Source organism: Zingiber officinale, chromosome 3A (assembly GCF_018446385.1).
Source record: "Zingiber officinale cultivar Zhangliang chromosome 3A, Zo_v1.1, whole genome shotgun sequence".
Lineage (NCBI taxonomy): Eukaryota > Viridiplantae > Streptophyta > Magnoliopsida > Zingiberales > Zingiberaceae > Zingiber > Zingiber officinale.
In genome coordinates this window covers 78,608,634-78,626,177 of record NC_055990.1, presented here as the reverse complement: position 1 = coordinate 78,626,177, position 17,544 = coordinate 78,608,634, and the positions used below count along the sequence as shown (strand labels likewise).

Below are 17,544 nucleotides of genomic sequence, written 5' to 3'. Positions count from 1 at the left end.
ATTCTTAGTCTTTAGCTTTCGTATTTGTATTTGTATTTGTATTGTTTGTATTCCGCTGTGCTAACAAATACGTAGGAAGCGAGTATTTGGGGGTGCCGTCTATCCAACCCCCCTTCAAGTCGGCCGTCCGATCCCCTACAGAAGGCACTCAGAGCCAATGCGCAAATTTGTTTGCATCACTTACAAACCAGTAATGGAGACCGTGGAATTTATTAAAATAAATCCCTCTCCCACTTAGTTATTTAAAGTGAGGAATTTTAAACTATCCTAGCATACATCACATGCATACACACACATCACAGTAAATAAAAGCAATAAATATGGAAATTTATTTTCCAACTATTATGGCCTTATTCCATCACTGTCTTCCGTGTGCTCCAACCCTAGCTGCTGCCATCTTAAGACACCGCCATTGGGTCGAGTCGTCACATCCATCTTGCTTCTTATTCCGCTGCACCTCTGGTGCTCTAAAAGTATCACGCCTCGCAAGAATCCGATCCGCGACAAAAATAAAATTTTACATATATCGATCCTATATTCCACGAGGGAATGTACATGTAATCTAGACCGAAAATAAAATTCTAAAATCCTAGGGCTAATACAGCTCCAGTTGTACTAGTTACATACAATCATGCACACACAAAATAATGCCCTTGACATGTCCAAGGGGCCAATCACACACAACATCTATAAGCCATAATAGTTGGAGCCTGCAACCACAAAGTAAGCACATCCTACTATTATCCTGCCTAAATTATGTGGGACATGTGCATAACCTAATTTGAAAACCAAACACACAGAGGCAAACCCTAACTCTGATACCAATTGTTGGATAGTCCTATGAAAACATTGTTGGGTTCTTCGAGCCGCGAAAACCGCTTTTTCGCGTTGCGGAAACCCCGAAGGACCCAAAGCCGTAGATCCGTGCAAAGATTCGTATAAAAATTCAAAAAACTATTTCTTGTACGAGTTCAAAAACTGATCTACTACTTAGATCTATGAGGAAAAAGTGTTTACCCTTGATGCGATGCCCTTCGCGTTCCCGCTCGTCCAAATGATGCCGGATCTCAAGACCGTCAAGCGCCGGTCCTCTAGAAGTATCCACACGGACACACTAGATGGAGATGACCAAAAACCAAGGTGTGCTAGCACCTATGTGGTTCGGCCAAGGGAGGAGAGGGAGAGGGAGAGCTTGAGAGGGAGAAGGAGGAAGATGCACACAAGTGAATGAAAAATGAATTTTTTTCACCCAAAAACCAAGTGGCCGGCCACATTTCAAAATTCACATTAATTGCGTTAATTGCAATTAATATGAAACCATAAAATCACAATAATTGCATTAATTGCAATTAATATGAAACCATTAAGAGAGTGGCTTTGCTACTTCCATGAGGTGGCACCCATGATGATGTGGAACATCATTATTGGTCCACCTAATGCCAACTCATCAATGAGGTGGCAAAAAGGTCAAGTCAAAATTGACCTTTGGTCTTCCTTCTCAAGTCAAGTCAAACTTGACTCAATCTCTACCATGGTGGATCTAATCCAACCATTTGATTCGAGCCAACTTAATATAATGAATCTAATTCATTAAATTAAATTGATTCAATGAGTCAAAATCTAAATTAGACTCATTTAACACATGAATCAACTTGAGTCGAACTCAAGTTAGCCCAATTAGGATTACTCTTAATCCAATTTGATTCATTAAATGAATCTAATCCTCTTGGTTCATCATATGAACCTAATCTCCACCTAATTGTCCTAAGTGTGTGACCCTATAGGTTCTTGTAACGTTGGCAATGCCCTAAACTCATTTAGGAGCATAAGTAATGAGCGGTATCTAGCAACACATCATTACTACCCAAGTTACAAGAATGTCGAGATCCGACATCACCTTGTGACTACCAATTGTGACTACTCACAAAATAATGACAAGTGTCCTTCTATCCTAGATGTTTAGATTGATCAATATGAGGCATAGACCGTGTCATCCTCTAATCAATCTAAATCTTGAACTCCAAGTAGACTCACTCGATCAAATGAGCTCAACATCTAATGTTGACTCATTTGGGCATGGCCATGCACTTAGTGGTCTCACTCTATCAAGAATACCGATGTCGCTCCCATCATATGGGAGGGATAGATTCCATCTACATCACTCACATCCCTCTACATAATTCGTTATATACCCAGTAATCGCCTTTATAGTCCACCCAGTTACGGGTGACGTTTGACGAAACCAAAGTACATAACTCCTTATGTAGGGATCCATGGTGACTTCAGGTCTAAGGACTAATAGTCATACTAATAGTCACATGAGAAAGTATATGACACTCATATAACGATCCATGATACTTTCTCATGGCGGGTCATTCAATATACATTCTCTAATGCATACCCATGTGTCGATGATATCTCTATATCCATGACTTGTGAGATCAAGTCATCGAGTGACCTACATGTTAGTCTTATTGTATTAACATTGTCCCTGAATGTTAATACTCGACTAGGAATGATTTAGAGTAGTATTCCTATATCATCTCACTATCGATTCAACTAATCGATTGATATAGGTATGAACCTTCTACTCAAGGACGCTATTATACTTAGTCTATTTGGCACTAATATAAATAAGTATAATAACCAAACAAATGCCTTTATTGATATACAAGAATATGATATACATGAGTCCATACAATCATCAAATGATTGGCTCTAGGGCTCTAACTAACAATCTCCCACTAGCACTAGTGCCAATCAGTATAGGCTCTAAGGCCTAAAGACCTAGTGTGACCATCATGCTTCCTCTGTGCCAAAGCCTTGGTCAAGGGATCTGCGATGTTAGCCTCTGTAGGTACTCTGCAAATCTTCACATCTCCTCTATCGATAATCTCTCGAATGAGATGGAAACGTTGTAGAACTGCTGTGAACTCTGCCAGTTCATAACACTACCATCTAAGCAAAACACGAACCCTGACTGCGATCGGTAATCATCCTGATCGGTCTGGAAGCTGGCATCACTGTAACCCTTTACAGTTAGCTCATCATTGCCTCCATATATCAAGAAATATTCTTTAGTCCTTCTTAAGTACTTAAGAATATTCTTGACCGCTATCCAGTGACTTCCACCGACTGGTATCTGCTCGTCATGCTCAAAGCATACGAGACATCAGGTCGAGTACATAGCATGGCGTGCATGATCGATCCTATGGCTGAGGCATAAGGGATCTGATCCATGCGGTCTCTCTCCTCTCTAGAAGAGGGACCTTGAGTCTTCGAAAGACTCACGCCATGTGACATCGGCAGAAATCCCTTCTTGGAATTCTGCATGGCAAACCGAAGGAGTACCTTGTCAATATATGTACTCTGACTTAGGCCAAGCAATCTCTTAGATCTATCTCTATAGATCTGTATCCCAAGAATACAAGATGTCTCACCTAAGTCCTTCATTAAGAAGCAACTCCCTAGCCATGTCTTGAAAGACTGAAGCATAGGGATGTCCTTCCCAATGAGTAGTATGTCATCCACATACAGTATGAGGAAGACAACTATGTCCCCTACAACCTTCTTCTAGACACAAGGCTCATCTTCATTCTTGATGAAACCAAACTTTTTGATCGCATCATCGAATCGAAGATTCCAGCTCCGAGAAGCTTGCTTTAGTCAATAAATGGACCTATGCAGCTTGCATACTCTACTAGTATGCTGTGGATCTACAAAACCCTCAGGTTGTGTCATGTACACATCCTCGAGTAGGTTTCCATTCAGAAACGCGGTTTTGACATCCATCTGCCATATCTCATAGTCATGGTAGGCTGCAATAGCAAGCATGATCCGAATGGACTTAAACATCGCCACTGGAGAAAAAGGTTTCATCATAGTCAATACCATGAATCTGCTTGAAACCTTTAGCTACCAAGCGACCCTTATAGATAAGTCCATCCATGTCAGTCTTTCTCTTAAAGACCCACTTGCACCCAATGGGTTTTACCCCTTCAGGTGGATCAACCAAAGTCCATACTTGGTTGGTGTACATGGATTCTATCTCGGATCTCATGGCTTCTAGCCATTTCTCAGAATCTGGTCTCATCACAGCTTCTTGATAGGTGGTAGGCTCATCCTCTATGAGCCTAATGTCATCATGGTCAGACAAGAGAAATGAGTATCTCTCAGGCTGACGACGTACCCTATCAGACCTGCGAAGAGGTATGTCTACTAGAACTGGTTGTTGTTCCTCAACTCCTTGTGGAACAACATCACCCACAACACTTTGTGGTTCCAGTTCAATTTCCATCGAGGCATCAGTGCTATTGTTCGCATCTTGAACTTCTTCAAGATCGAACGTGCTCCTACTAGTCTTTCTAGAAACAAAATCCCTTTCTAGAAAGACCCCAGTCTTTGCCACAACTACCTTGTGTTGACTGGGAATGTAGAAGTAATATCCCTTAGTTTCCTTGGGATATCCGATGAAATAGCACTTGTCGGATTTGGGTCCTAACTTGTCTGAGACTTGACGTCTAACGTAAGCCTCACAACCCCAAATCCTCATGAAAGACACCTGGGCATCTCTCCCAGTCCATATCCTATATGGTGTCTTTATCACGGCCTTTGATGGAACTCGGTTGAGTATGAAAGCTGCCGTGTCTAGAGCATATCCCCATAGATATGTCGGAAGATCTGTGTGACTCATCATAGATCGTACCATATCTAATAAGGTACGATTCCTCCTTTCGGATACACCATTCCACTGTGGTGTTCCAGGAGGAGTGAGTTGAGATAAAATCCCACACTCAGCTAAGTAATCACGAAACTCATGGCTTAAGTATTCACCACCTCGATCTGATCGAAGTACCTTAATACTCTTGCCAAGCTGGTTCTGTACTTCATTCTTGAATTCTTTGAACTTTTCAAAGGATTCAGACTTATGTGTCATCAAGTACACATAACCGTATCTACTAAAATCATAAGTAAATGTGATGAAGTATCTATAACCGCCTCTAGCAGCAACATTGAAAGGGCCACATACATCACTATGTATGAGTCCTAACAAATCAGTTGCTCTCTCGCTATGCCCACTAAAGGGGGTCTTGGTCATCTTGCCTCGTAGGCATGACTCGCATATCTCATATGATTCTAAATCAAATGAGTCTAGCAAACCATCCTTATGGAGCTGGGATAAGCGCTTGTCATTTATATGACCTAAGCGACAGTGCCAGAGGTATGTTTGGTTCATGTCATTTGACTTGAACCTCTTGGTACTAATGTTATAGATAGGGCTCTCAAGGTCTAGAATATAGAGTCCGTTTATTAGTGGTGCACTACAATAGAACATATCTTTCAAATAAACAGAACAACATTTGTCTTTTATTATAAAAGAGTATCCTTTCTTGTCTAAATAAGAAACTGAAACTATGTTCTTAGTAAGAGCAGGCACATAACAACAATCATCTAAATCTAGTACAAGCCCAGAGGGCAGAGATAGCTGATAAGTTCCTACAGCAACAGCAGCAACCCGTGCTCCATTGCCTACTCGTAGGTCTATCTCACCCTTTGTCAATGCCCTGCTATTCCTCAGCGCTTGTACATTAGTACAAATGTGCGAAGCACATCCGGTATCTAATACCCACGATGAAGAAATAGAGAGGTTGACTTCTATAACATTTATACCTGAAGTAGAAATCTTATTTCTCTTCTTCTTAAGATCTTCCAGGTATTCTTTGGAGTTCCTCTTCCAGTGCCTTGCTTGTCCTTGATATAGGTGACAAAGATGTTCAACCATATCGTAAGCGCTCATCAACTCATGTTGCTTCTGAAGCTCAGAGTTCATGGTTGCGAGCATAAGACAAGACACATCTAATGCGTCATCTTGATGCTTCTTGTAAGCTTCTCGGTCTGCTCGCGTGGCAGTGGCAGGAGGAGCCTCCGGAATGGGCTGCTCCAGAACGTTCTTGGGTGAGAACTATTCTCAGGTTCCTGTACCAGTCCAGGAAATTTGCTCCGTTGAGCTTGTCCTTCTTAAGGGCAGATCGCAGAGAGAAAATGTTCGTATTTGACGTCATGGTTATCTACAACAGAAAAATTTGCAGAAATAAATATCATATTCTTTTAAAAATCATTTAATTAGGCCTTTTAATTAAATGATGCTCCCACTGAATTCTATAATTCTTGTGGGACAAGATCCACATCATACTAACCCTTGAGTTAGCTTTGGCTAATACGCCCAAGGCTTAGTATGATCGGTAGGTAACGATTACCAATTACATCTCTATGCAACTCTTGTTTATAAAATCAATATCCGCATTTATATTAAAACTCGAGTTAGCTTTGGCTAATACGCCCGAGAGTTAATATAGATGTGATTTTGATCTATCTTTTCCAACCGTTGGAATAATGCCTATAGTTGACTCGATCCAACCGAGTAACTAGGAATACTCAATCTAATTGAGTTTGTTTTCACCCATGCGTTGATAGGCGGGACCAAGATTGTCCCTCCGTACCCTACCAAGATAATATGTATTGCTCTGCTTTGACAGATTCAACAATACACGTGATCGAGGTAGTGATAGGTATCACGGCACGGTTAGACATTTTAGAGTTGGTTCGATCGAGATCTAATCTAATCGAGAAGAATGCATCTTGTGCACGACTTAGATCTAATCTAATCGCAAGGGTGCATCATGTGCACGACTTAGATCTAATCTAATCGTTAAGGCACTAATTAATTAATTAATTATTAAACATACATCAAATACATAATAATTAATTAATTAATCTATTTGTGATTTAGTCATGGCCCTACTACGATCTTCTCAAGCCAATGAGAAGATCGATTGGTCAACCTAGGGTCAACAGCTTCTCCAAGCGCCTCCCTTTGACCACCTTGTGTTGCTCGTGCCTGCCTCGGAACTCCGTCTCGTGTGGACCCTCCACCGCTCCAATTTGTACATTACAATTTGAAACTCGAGTTACATTCGAGTCTAAATCTAATTTACAACAAGAATAAAAGACGAGGCACGACGCGCAGGTCGCGAATAATAAAATAAATACAACACGCGAAAACACATCACGGCACGCAGGCCGTATTATGAATTACAACACAACCAATCATATTGGGCTTTGGGCCATGACTATCACAAATTAATATATAATTCAAAATTATATATTTTTCATAATTTTCTATAATTTTAAAATTAATTTTTACAATTTTACGAATAAAATTTCCCGGCGGTCCCGTTTAGCGGTTTCGGGCGCAATCGCGGAACGGATCCCCTTGCGGGGCCCAGGGGCAGTGCCCCTACCCGCGATCTAACCATCGCGAGGGTTCCTTTGCGATCCAACAGCGCCTAAACCCGCTGTCCCAAAACGATTTGGGCCGAGACATTACCGTTTCGGAAAAATCTTCCCGACGGGTTCGTTTTTAGCGATTTCGGGTGCGACTGCGGAGCAAGGGCAGCGCCCCTACCCACGATCTAACCATCGTGAGTAGCTCCGTTGCGATCTAAAGGCACCCGAGTCCGCTGTCCCAAAAGATTTTGGGTCGAAACGAAGCCGTTTGGGAAAATTCTTCCCGATAGCCGAAGCCTACAAGTGCCGAGACACTTGTGCTTCGCCTATAAGGAAAAATTACCCATAAAAACATAAAAATTGAATTTTTACAGAAAATCACAGAAGTTTTTTTTTGTTTTCCAAAAACCAAAAACTAACTCGTACAAGTCTTTGCACGTGGCTCTGATACCACTGTTGGGTTCTTCGAGCCGCGAAAACCACTTTTTCGCGTCGCGGAAACCCCGAAGGACCCAAAGCCGTAGATCCGTGCAAAGATTCGTATAAAAATTCGAAAAACTATTTCTTGTACGAGTTCAAAAACTGATCTACTACTTAGATCTATGAGGAAAAAGTGTTTACCCTTGATGCGATGCCCTTCGCGTTCCCGCTCGTCCAAATGATGCCGGATCTCAAGACCGTCAAGCGCCGGTCCTCTAGAAGTATCCACACGGACACACTAGATGGAGATGACCAAAAAACCAAGGTGTGCTAGCACCTATGTGGTTCGGCCAAGGGAGGAGGAGAGGGAGAGCTTGAGAGGAGAAGGAGGAAGATGCACACAAGTGAATGAAAAATGAATTTTTCACCCAAAAACCAAGTGGCCGGCCACATTTCAAAATTCACATTAATTGCATTAATTGCAATTAATATGAAACCATAAAATCACATTAATTGCATTAATTGCAATTAATATGAAACCATTAAGAGAGTGGCTTTGCTACTTCCATGAGGTGGCACCCATGATGATGTGGAACATCATTATTGGTCCACCTAATGCCAACTCATCAATGAGGTGGCAAAAAGGTCAAGTCAAAATTGACCTTTGGTCTTCCTTCTCAAGTCAAGTCAAACTTGACTCAATCTCTACCATGGTGGATCTAATCCAACCATTTGATTCGAGCCAACTTAATATAATGAATCTAATTCATTAAATTAAATTGATTCAATGAGTCAAAATCTAAATTAGACTCATTTAACACATGAATCAACTTGAGTCGAACTCAAGTTAGCCCAATTAGGATTACTCTTAATCCAATTTGATTCATCAAATGAATCTAATCCTCTTGGTTCATCATATGAACCTAATCTCCACCTAATTGTCCTAAGTGTGTGACCCTATAGGTTCTTATAACGTTGGCAATGCCCTAAACCCATTTAGGAGCATAAGTAATGAGCGGTATCTAGCAACACATCATTACTACCCAAGTTACAAGAATGTCGAGATCCGACATCACCTTGTGACTACCAATTGTGACTACTCACAAAATAATGACAAGTGTCCTTCTATCCTAGACGTCTAGATTGATCAATATGAGGCATAGACCGTGTCATCCTCTAATCAATCTAAATCTTGAACTCTAGTAGACTCACTCGATCAAATGAGCTCAACATCTAATGTTGACTCATTTGGGCATGGCCATGCACTTAGTGGTCTCACTCTATCAAGAATACCGATGTCGCTCCCGTCATATGGGAGGGATAGATCCCATCTACATCACTCACATCCCTCTACATAATTCGTTATATACCCAGTAATCGCCTTTATAGTCCACCCAGTTACGGGTGACGTTTGACGAAACCAAAGTACATAACTCCTTATGTAGGGATCCATGGTGACTTCAGGTCTAAGGACTAATAGTCATACTAATAGTCACATGAGAAAGTATATGACACTCATATAACGATCCATGATACTTTCTCATGGCGGGTCATTCAGTATACATTCTCTAATGCATACCCATGTGTCAGCTTGATATCTCTATATCCATGACTTGTGAGATCAAGTCATCGAGCTGACCTACATGCTAGTCTTATTGTATTAACATTGTCCCTGAATGTTAATACTCGACTAGGAATGATTTAGAGTAGTGTTCCCTATATCATCTCACTATCGATTCAACTAATCGATTGATATAGGTATGAACCTTCTACTCAAGGACGCTATTATACTTAGTCTATTTGGCACTAATATAAATAAGTATAATAACCAAACAAATGCCTTTATTGATATACAAGAATATGATATACATGAGTCCATACAATCATCAAATGATTGGCTCTAGGGCTCTAACTAACAAACATACCGGTTCCACTGTACAAAATTTTTGTACAAGTGTCGAACCTTTCCTTAAATAACCTATTGTGTTCGTTAGAAGTTAAATTAGGAATCGCAGACAGAACTTAACATCATTGATTTCAAATTTAACTTATCTGTTCTTAATGGTTTAGATTTGAATCGCAAGCGGAACTTAACACTATTGATTCAAATCCACCTATGTTATTAATTCCATTAAATATTAATTTCCAAAATTGACTTCCAGGACTGCATGGCGAGGCACATGGCCTTCTTGGATATGGGAGCAACCACCACCGCCTAGACAAAGTCTTTTAAGGAAAGCTAATATTTAATTTTCTTAAATAACTCTAGGTTAACCAAAAAGAATAATGGAATCACAAATTCGAAAAACAAAACAAAAAGAAACACATCTTTGAAACAAATCCGAAAATCTAGAATCTAATGCCTCTTGTGTTTGGAATTCATACAAAAGAAATACAACTAGTATGATGCGTAAATTAATTACTAATTATACCTTCCTTTGTAAACTTTAATGACCTCTTGATCTTCTACAGTATTCCTCTTCTTATCCCGGACGTTGTGTGGGCAACGATCTACCGAGATGAGAATCCACCCAAGCCACCTTCTTCTCCAAGCATGATTCGGCCACCACAAATATTCCATGAATAGATGTGGTTCGGCCACCATCACCAAGCTCCAAGGGATGCTTCCTTTCTCTCCTTCTTCTCCATGCTAGAATCCGGCCACCTTCAAGCTCCATGAGATGATGAGGTTCGACCAATGAAGAAGAAAGAAAAGGAAGAAGAGAGAACGTCTATGGCCGGCCACACTAAGGAAAAGAGGGAGAGAAAAAGAATAGAATCGTTAGCCATGAAGGCACCTTTACCCCCTCTTTTATAATCCTTGGTCTTGAAAAATAAGGAAATTTAAATAAAAACTTCCTTAATTCTTATGCCATGAAAAGGAAAATTTATTTAATTAAAAACAATTTTCTCTTCTCAATTTGTAATGGTCGGCCACTTATTTCCCCAAAACACGGAGAGTTTTAGTTAACACAAGAATTAAAACTTCCTAATTTGTTTCCGGAAATTTATAAAAAAAATTCTCCAATAATTTTCCCTTCATGGTGAATTATAAAAAGGAAATTTTATAAATTAAAATCTTTCTTTTAAACATGTGGATAAAAAGAAAATTAAAATCTCTTTCAATATACAAATAAGGAAAGATATCAAATCTTTTCTTAATCTTTTGTAGAAACTTATAAAAGAGAATATTTAATTTTTAAACTCTCTTTTAAATCATGAACATGGTTAAAAACACTATGAGAAAATCGGGTATAGACTTCGCCACAAGTTACTTCGGTGATTTATAAATATGAAGTAATATATAATAATCTACTTCGATAATAAATTTAATGAAGTATATTTTATTTTAGACTTTATAGATTAAAAATCGTGGGTCTCACTACTAATTTTTATTGATATTTTACTTCATAATATATATTTGTTGAAGTAATAAGTCTCAAAATAAAATTCATATGTTTATATTCTGAAGTAATAACTCTCAACCGATTAAAACATTTTTCTATTTATTAATAAATTAATCAGTTTATTATTTTTAAATTAATCATGTAATAAAATCCTAATAATTTATTAATAAATTATACGCTAAGTTATAACTTAGCATTTTTGTTCACGAAAAACTCTTCACCGCCGCCTCGATCGACACAGTCGAGTGCTAGGTTTCATCATCGCCTTTGTCACGGGAAGAAGAGGAAGTGCTTTCTTCACCGCCCTAACCCTTCCTTTCGGTCATGCGTGTCTTCCCTATCCCACCCCCTTCGTTCCTTTCCTTGCAGCACCGTGTCTTCCTCTTTGAGGTTTCTTGGCCACGGGAAGAAGAGACAACTGCCAAGTTTGAGGTCGCCGTCTCTAACCGATCCGATCCTTCAGCCCCATCAGCTCGATCGTCAACCAGGTTGGTTTTCTACCCTATGGTTTCTAACATCTCCTACTCTAGGGCATCTCCTTCCCTATAGTTTATGGCATCTCCTCCCTATGGTTTCTTCTAGTTTTCCATAAATCTATCACTCAATTGACATTTTGGTTGTTACACTCTGTTACTGATGTTTGTTGTCTTGCCTAAACCATTTAATTAGTTTTACAATCGGATTATGATCAAGTTTAGACCTTTGCTTCCATTGACTAGACTATCTTCCTAAATCATTTAAGTTGTCAATTTGGTACAAGATTGCAATGCATACATAGGATATTCTGGTATGATTCTTCTAACACTTACAATTTATAAATTGAGTGTCATAATTGTGTAGTGTCATTATTGATACATTAGAATGGTAGAAAATTCATTTAAAGTCACATCTTAATCATTAGAGAAGTCTTGTGCAATGCAGGTGGTCCATATAATTGACTTCCTAAATAGTCTGATTAATCTTACTCTTTATATTTTCTGAGAGTTGATTTCCTAATTTTATTGAAGCTTATATTTATTTGAAAAGAACTTGCGGTTACATTAGTAAATGACAGAATTATATAAACAAAATATGTTTCTTTGTTGTAATTGTATCTTATATATTTATTGAGGAAGATGTAATCAAAATCTGTCACTATCTGATTTTTGTGTGTTTTAATTTTATTTTTGTGTGTCACATGACTTCTTAAATTGAGTGTCACTATATGATTTTTGTGTGTCACTATATGACTTCTTGCATTAGATTTTACAAATTAAAATTGCATGGATTCTACATTTTTGAACTACATGTAGTATTTTTTTAACTTTTGTTTATTCACTTTAATATATTCAAAATTTCTTTGTTTGTAGATTTTGCTTGATTGAAATGAATAAATCCTGGATATATTTGGATAGAAGGTCTAAGCAGTATGAGGAGGGTGTGGAACAGTTTATTAGAGATTGTTTACAGAATCCCAATATTGACCCCAATGATATTCATTGTCCTTGTTGCAAATGTATCAATCTTAAAAAAGGACCGGTTAAGTATATTTTAGAGCATCTTTATTTCCATAGTTTTAGCCAAAATTATGTGAATTGGATTTGACATGGTGAGCCTACCAAAAATGATAACGTCAAAGGGAGTGTCAATCAGGAGCCAATTAATAATTATTATGACAACTTTGAAACTGCTCATATGTGTGAGGCAGCGTATGATAACTATACAGAAAATTCTAAAGAATTTATGAAATTTTTAGAAGAATCGGAGAAACCATTATACAAGGGATGTCAACGTTACACAAAAATTAAATGCACTTGTGAAACTATACAATACCAAAGCAAGGCATGGAATGAGTGATGCTCTATTTTCAGATCTACTATTAGATTTTGGGGATGTGCTACCAAATGATCACAATCTACCATCCTCAATGTATGATGTTAAAAAGACTTTGAGTTGTTTAGCGTTGACTCATGAAAAGATTCATGCTTGTTCAAATGATTGCATTCTTTATAGGAAGCAATATGAAAACTGCGTAAGTTGCCCTAGATGTGGTTTGTCACGGTGGAAGCTAAACAAAAACAAGGTTGAGAAGAAAGGTGTTCTTGCTAAGGTGGTTTGGTATTTCCCTCCCATTCCAAGATTTAAGTGCATGTTTAAATCTTTAGAGACCTCGAGAAATTTAACATGGCATGCAGATTCTACAAGAGTTGTTGGTCAGTTACGCCATCCAGTTGATTCACCATCATGGAAGTTGGTGGATCATATGTGGCCTGACTTTGAAAGTGAGCCAAGAAATCTTCGCCTAGCACTTGCAGCTGATGACATTAATCCTCATAGCAACCTTAGCAGTCGGTACAGCTGTTGGCCAATCATGTTGGTCAACTATAATTTACCTCCAAATATGTGTATGAAGAGGAAATACATCATGCTAACTATGCTCATTTCAAGGCCTAAGCAGTCTAGAAATGATATTGATGTCTATCTGGAGGTGTTAGTTGAAGATTTGCAACGATTGTGGGAAGGAGTTGATGGAGTCTATGATGCTTATCGCAGACAGTTCTTCATTCTTAAAGCAGTCTTATTATGGACCATCAATGACTTTCCTGCATATGGTAACCTTAGTGGATGTACTACACATGGTTATTATGCGTGTCTAGTATGCGGAGAAGATACTTATGCAAGACACTTGGAAAATGGGAAGAAAATGTCATTTGCTGGCCATAGAAGATTCCTATCACGATTTCATCCATATCGTAGGCAAATGAAGGAGTTTAATGGCATGGAGGAACTTGGAGAAGCAGCTAGACCATTATCTGGGATTAAGTTGTTTGACAAACTTTCTGACATAAGGTGTGAGTTTGGAAAGAAGATAAGTGTGAAAGGGAAAATAAAGAATGCAAAGGCTAATAAGTTGGAAGTCAATATAGAAGAAAAAGATTTAGGAGTAACAAATTTTAGAAAATGTTGGAAGAAGAAGTCAATCTTTTTTAATATTCCTTACTGGAAACACCTGCATGTAAGGCATTGTCTTGATGTTATGCACATCGAGAAAAATGTCTTTGAATCCCTCATTAATACTTTGATGAATGTTAAAGGAAAAAACCAAGGATAATGTGGCAGCTAGGTTGGACATAGTTGAGATGGGAATTAGGCCTGAATTAACACCTATAGTTGAGGAGAAAAGAACATATCTTCCTCTTGCTACGTGCTCATTCACAAAAAAAGAAAAGTTGCAAGTGTGCAAGTCATTAAAGGATATAAAAGTTCCAGAAGGTTTCTCTTCGAACATGAATAATATTGTGTGCATGGATCAGTTGAAGTTGACTTGCTTGAAATCCCATGATTGTCATGTTTTAATGCAGCATTTCTTGCCAATAGTCATACGTGATGCACTGCCAAAACATGTTAGATATGCCATCATAAGATTATGCTTCTTCTTCAAAGATATTTGTTGCAAGGTTATAGATGTAGCCAAGTTAGATAAGTTGCAATCTGACTTGGTTGTTACACTCTGCTTATTGGAGCAATATTTTCCCCCATCTTTCTTGGATATCATGCTTTACTTAACTGCCCATCTTGTTCGAGAAGTCCGATTATGTGGACCAGTTTACTTCAGATGGATGTATCCATTTGAAAGATGCATGAAGGTTCTTAAGAGTTATGTGGGCAGTCGAAAACATCCTGAAGGTTGCATTGTTCAGAGATATTTAGCAGAAAAAGCAATTGAGTTTTGTTCAGAATACCTTAATGGTGTTGATCCTATTGGAGCCCCTCAATCAATTCGAGACTCAAAAGCAAATTTTTTTGACTTGCAAGCATGCAACACACCAATTATAGTGCAACAAGTTGATCTGCAACAAGCACATTTGACTGTGCTAGAAAATATGGAAGAAGTATCTCCTTATATAATGTAAGTGTATTGTATTATTTATGATTCTGCATATGTAATTGAGATTATCTAATATTTGACACAAATTTATATTTTAATATTTCTACAGTGAACATAAAACATTTTTGAAATCAATGTTTCCCAAAAAATAGAAAGATGAAAGGTGGATACAAGATGCTCACAACAAGAGGTTTATTGATTGGTTTCGCACAAAGGTGGATACTAGATTCATTAAATTTTTACTATCATTTGCACTGAACAACTTATATCTACTATGTTTAATCACCGTATGCAAATTGAATACATGTTAGGTGGCTGCTGAAATTGACAGTTACAATGGTGGAACAACATCGACATTAACATGGTTGGCCCATGGACCGCGTGTGCAAATCCTTAAGTATAATAGTTATGTGATAAATGGTAATTTATACCAAACAAAGGCGCGGGATGATGATAGAGTTTGCCAAAACAGTGGGGTTTCTTTAGTTGCCAACACCATACTTGTATGTAGTGCTAAAGATAAGAATCCCTTGTTAGCTGATGTGTCTTTCTATGGAGTGATTGAAGAAATATGGGAATTAGACTATCATCAATTTCATATTCCTCTTTTCAAGTGTGCGTGGGTTGCAAATGACAAAGGAATAATCAACAACGATGAATGTGGCTTCACCTTAGTCAATTTAAACAAACGAGGACACAAGAATGACAAATTTGTGCTTACAAGTCAAGTCAACCAAGTCTTTTATATTGATGACCCATTAAAAAAGGGGTGGTCAATTGTGCTTCCAGTTCCAAATAGATGTTATGAGGAAGATGATGATGATTGGAGCAGTATTCCAGATTCTCGACCAATTGATGATGTTAATACTCATTGTACTATTCCTGCACATGAAAGATATTTTAGATCAGAAATTGAGGGTGTATGGGTCACAAAAAAGTAAAAATGATGTTTTGTATTTTTATCCAATGTTTATGTTTTGAACATGAAGAAATGCTTTATGCACTTTAAAAAATTATGTTATGTAATTCTATGTCATGTTTACGTTTGTGTTGTTATTTATTTATATGTGTTATTGTAATTATATACGTCATGTTTATGTTACTATTATTGTAAAAAAATTAACATTGGTTACATTTATGTTCTTATGCAGATAATACTCGATGGGTAGTAAAAAACAGGGAGTAGCAGTTGAGGAGATACATGAAGTAGCCGATGCTGAGCTACATGGAGTAGCCGATGCGGAGCTACATGGAGTTACTGATAGAGAAGAACATTCTGTAGATGTGTAGAAGAATAAACGGGGTCCTACATCAATGTGTAAACTCACTGCAACTGCAAGATGGGGGAAAAAGGCGAAGATTGATTATGATGACATGGGGTGCCCATTATACAATGCAAATGGAAAGGCATTGCAATCATACATTAGCTCTGTTGCTAGAACCATGGTGCCAATCAACATAAAGTCTTGGCCTACTGTTCCAGAAAATATAAAACAAAATGTATGGGAAGAGATCTCGGTAAGATTAATATATAAATACAATCCCAAATGAAATTAGCTTTCCAACTCTATGTTGTCATTGCCTTCTTTAATTCATTCTTATCATATTAGTTGTATAATCATCTAGCTTGTATGTTGATTTTTTTCTTATTCGTGTTCAACTTCTCTATTAATAGTACCAACAAATATTTTGTATTGCAGAATGTGTTCGAATTAGCACCACAAAGCGAGACTGCTGTGATGAATTCAGCATCTCAAAAATGGCGAGATTTCAAAAACAAACTCACTAGCAGATTTGTTTGGCCAAATAAAGATAATCCTGAAAAATTGAGTTTTCCACCGAGTCAATATCAGATTCCAAAAGTAGTTTGGAAAGCATTTGTAGATGAGAGACTTCATCCATTATGGGAGGTACGTACTTATATGGTATTAGCTGGAAATCTTTGGAATATCTCATAGACAAATCTTTCTTATATCAACTTGTTGTATAACTTACAAAATTGTAGGGTGTTGTTTGTTTGCATTTACAAGTCTGTACGTAATGGTGTTAAGGATTGTAGCAACTCTTTTAAAGTATAGTATTGTTTGTTCTTTTGCATTTTACTGATTGTGTAGTGTAATTTATGCATTTGCATTTACAATTCTGCATGCCACGTTTGCAAGTTCCTGCATTTGCATTTACAATTCTGCACGTTTGCAAGTTACTGCATTTGCATTTACAATTCTGCACGTATGGTAAATGCAACAATTTACCGCTGCGGTAATGTTGCAACAATTCTGCACGTTTGAACTATTTTAATGTTGCAACAATTTTTAATGTTGCACGTATGGTAAATGCAACAATTTTAATGTTGCACGTATGGTAAATGCAACATTTTGTTTCGAATTTACAATTTGCAGCAAGTCTTTATATGTAGGTGAGATTCATAACAGTGTTTATAGTTTGCAGCAAGTTTACAATTTGCAGCAAGTCTTTAAATGTAGGTGATTCATATACAATTTGCACAAATGATTGCAGCAAGTATTTATAGTTTGTTTGCTTACAAGTCTCAATGCATACAAG

General features: G+C 37.9%; 1 protein-coding gene across 1 annotated transcript; it reads left to right on the top strand.

Annotated features, from left to right (window-relative positions):
* The first annotated feature begins 11,438 nt into the window (after window positions 1–11,438).
* Window positions 11,439–16,272, top strand: LOC122050487. The gene is made up of 6 exons (XM_042611385.1): window positions 11,439–11,602; window positions 13,107–14,037; window positions 14,189–14,986; window positions 15,135–15,197; window positions 15,294–15,902; window positions 16,162–16,272. Exons 1-6 carry the CDS (start codon window positions 11,439–11,441, stop codon window positions 16,270–16,272), a joined length of 2,676 nt encoding a protein of 891 aa, XP_042467319.1.
* Window positions 16,273–17,544: the final 1,272 nt, after the last annotated feature.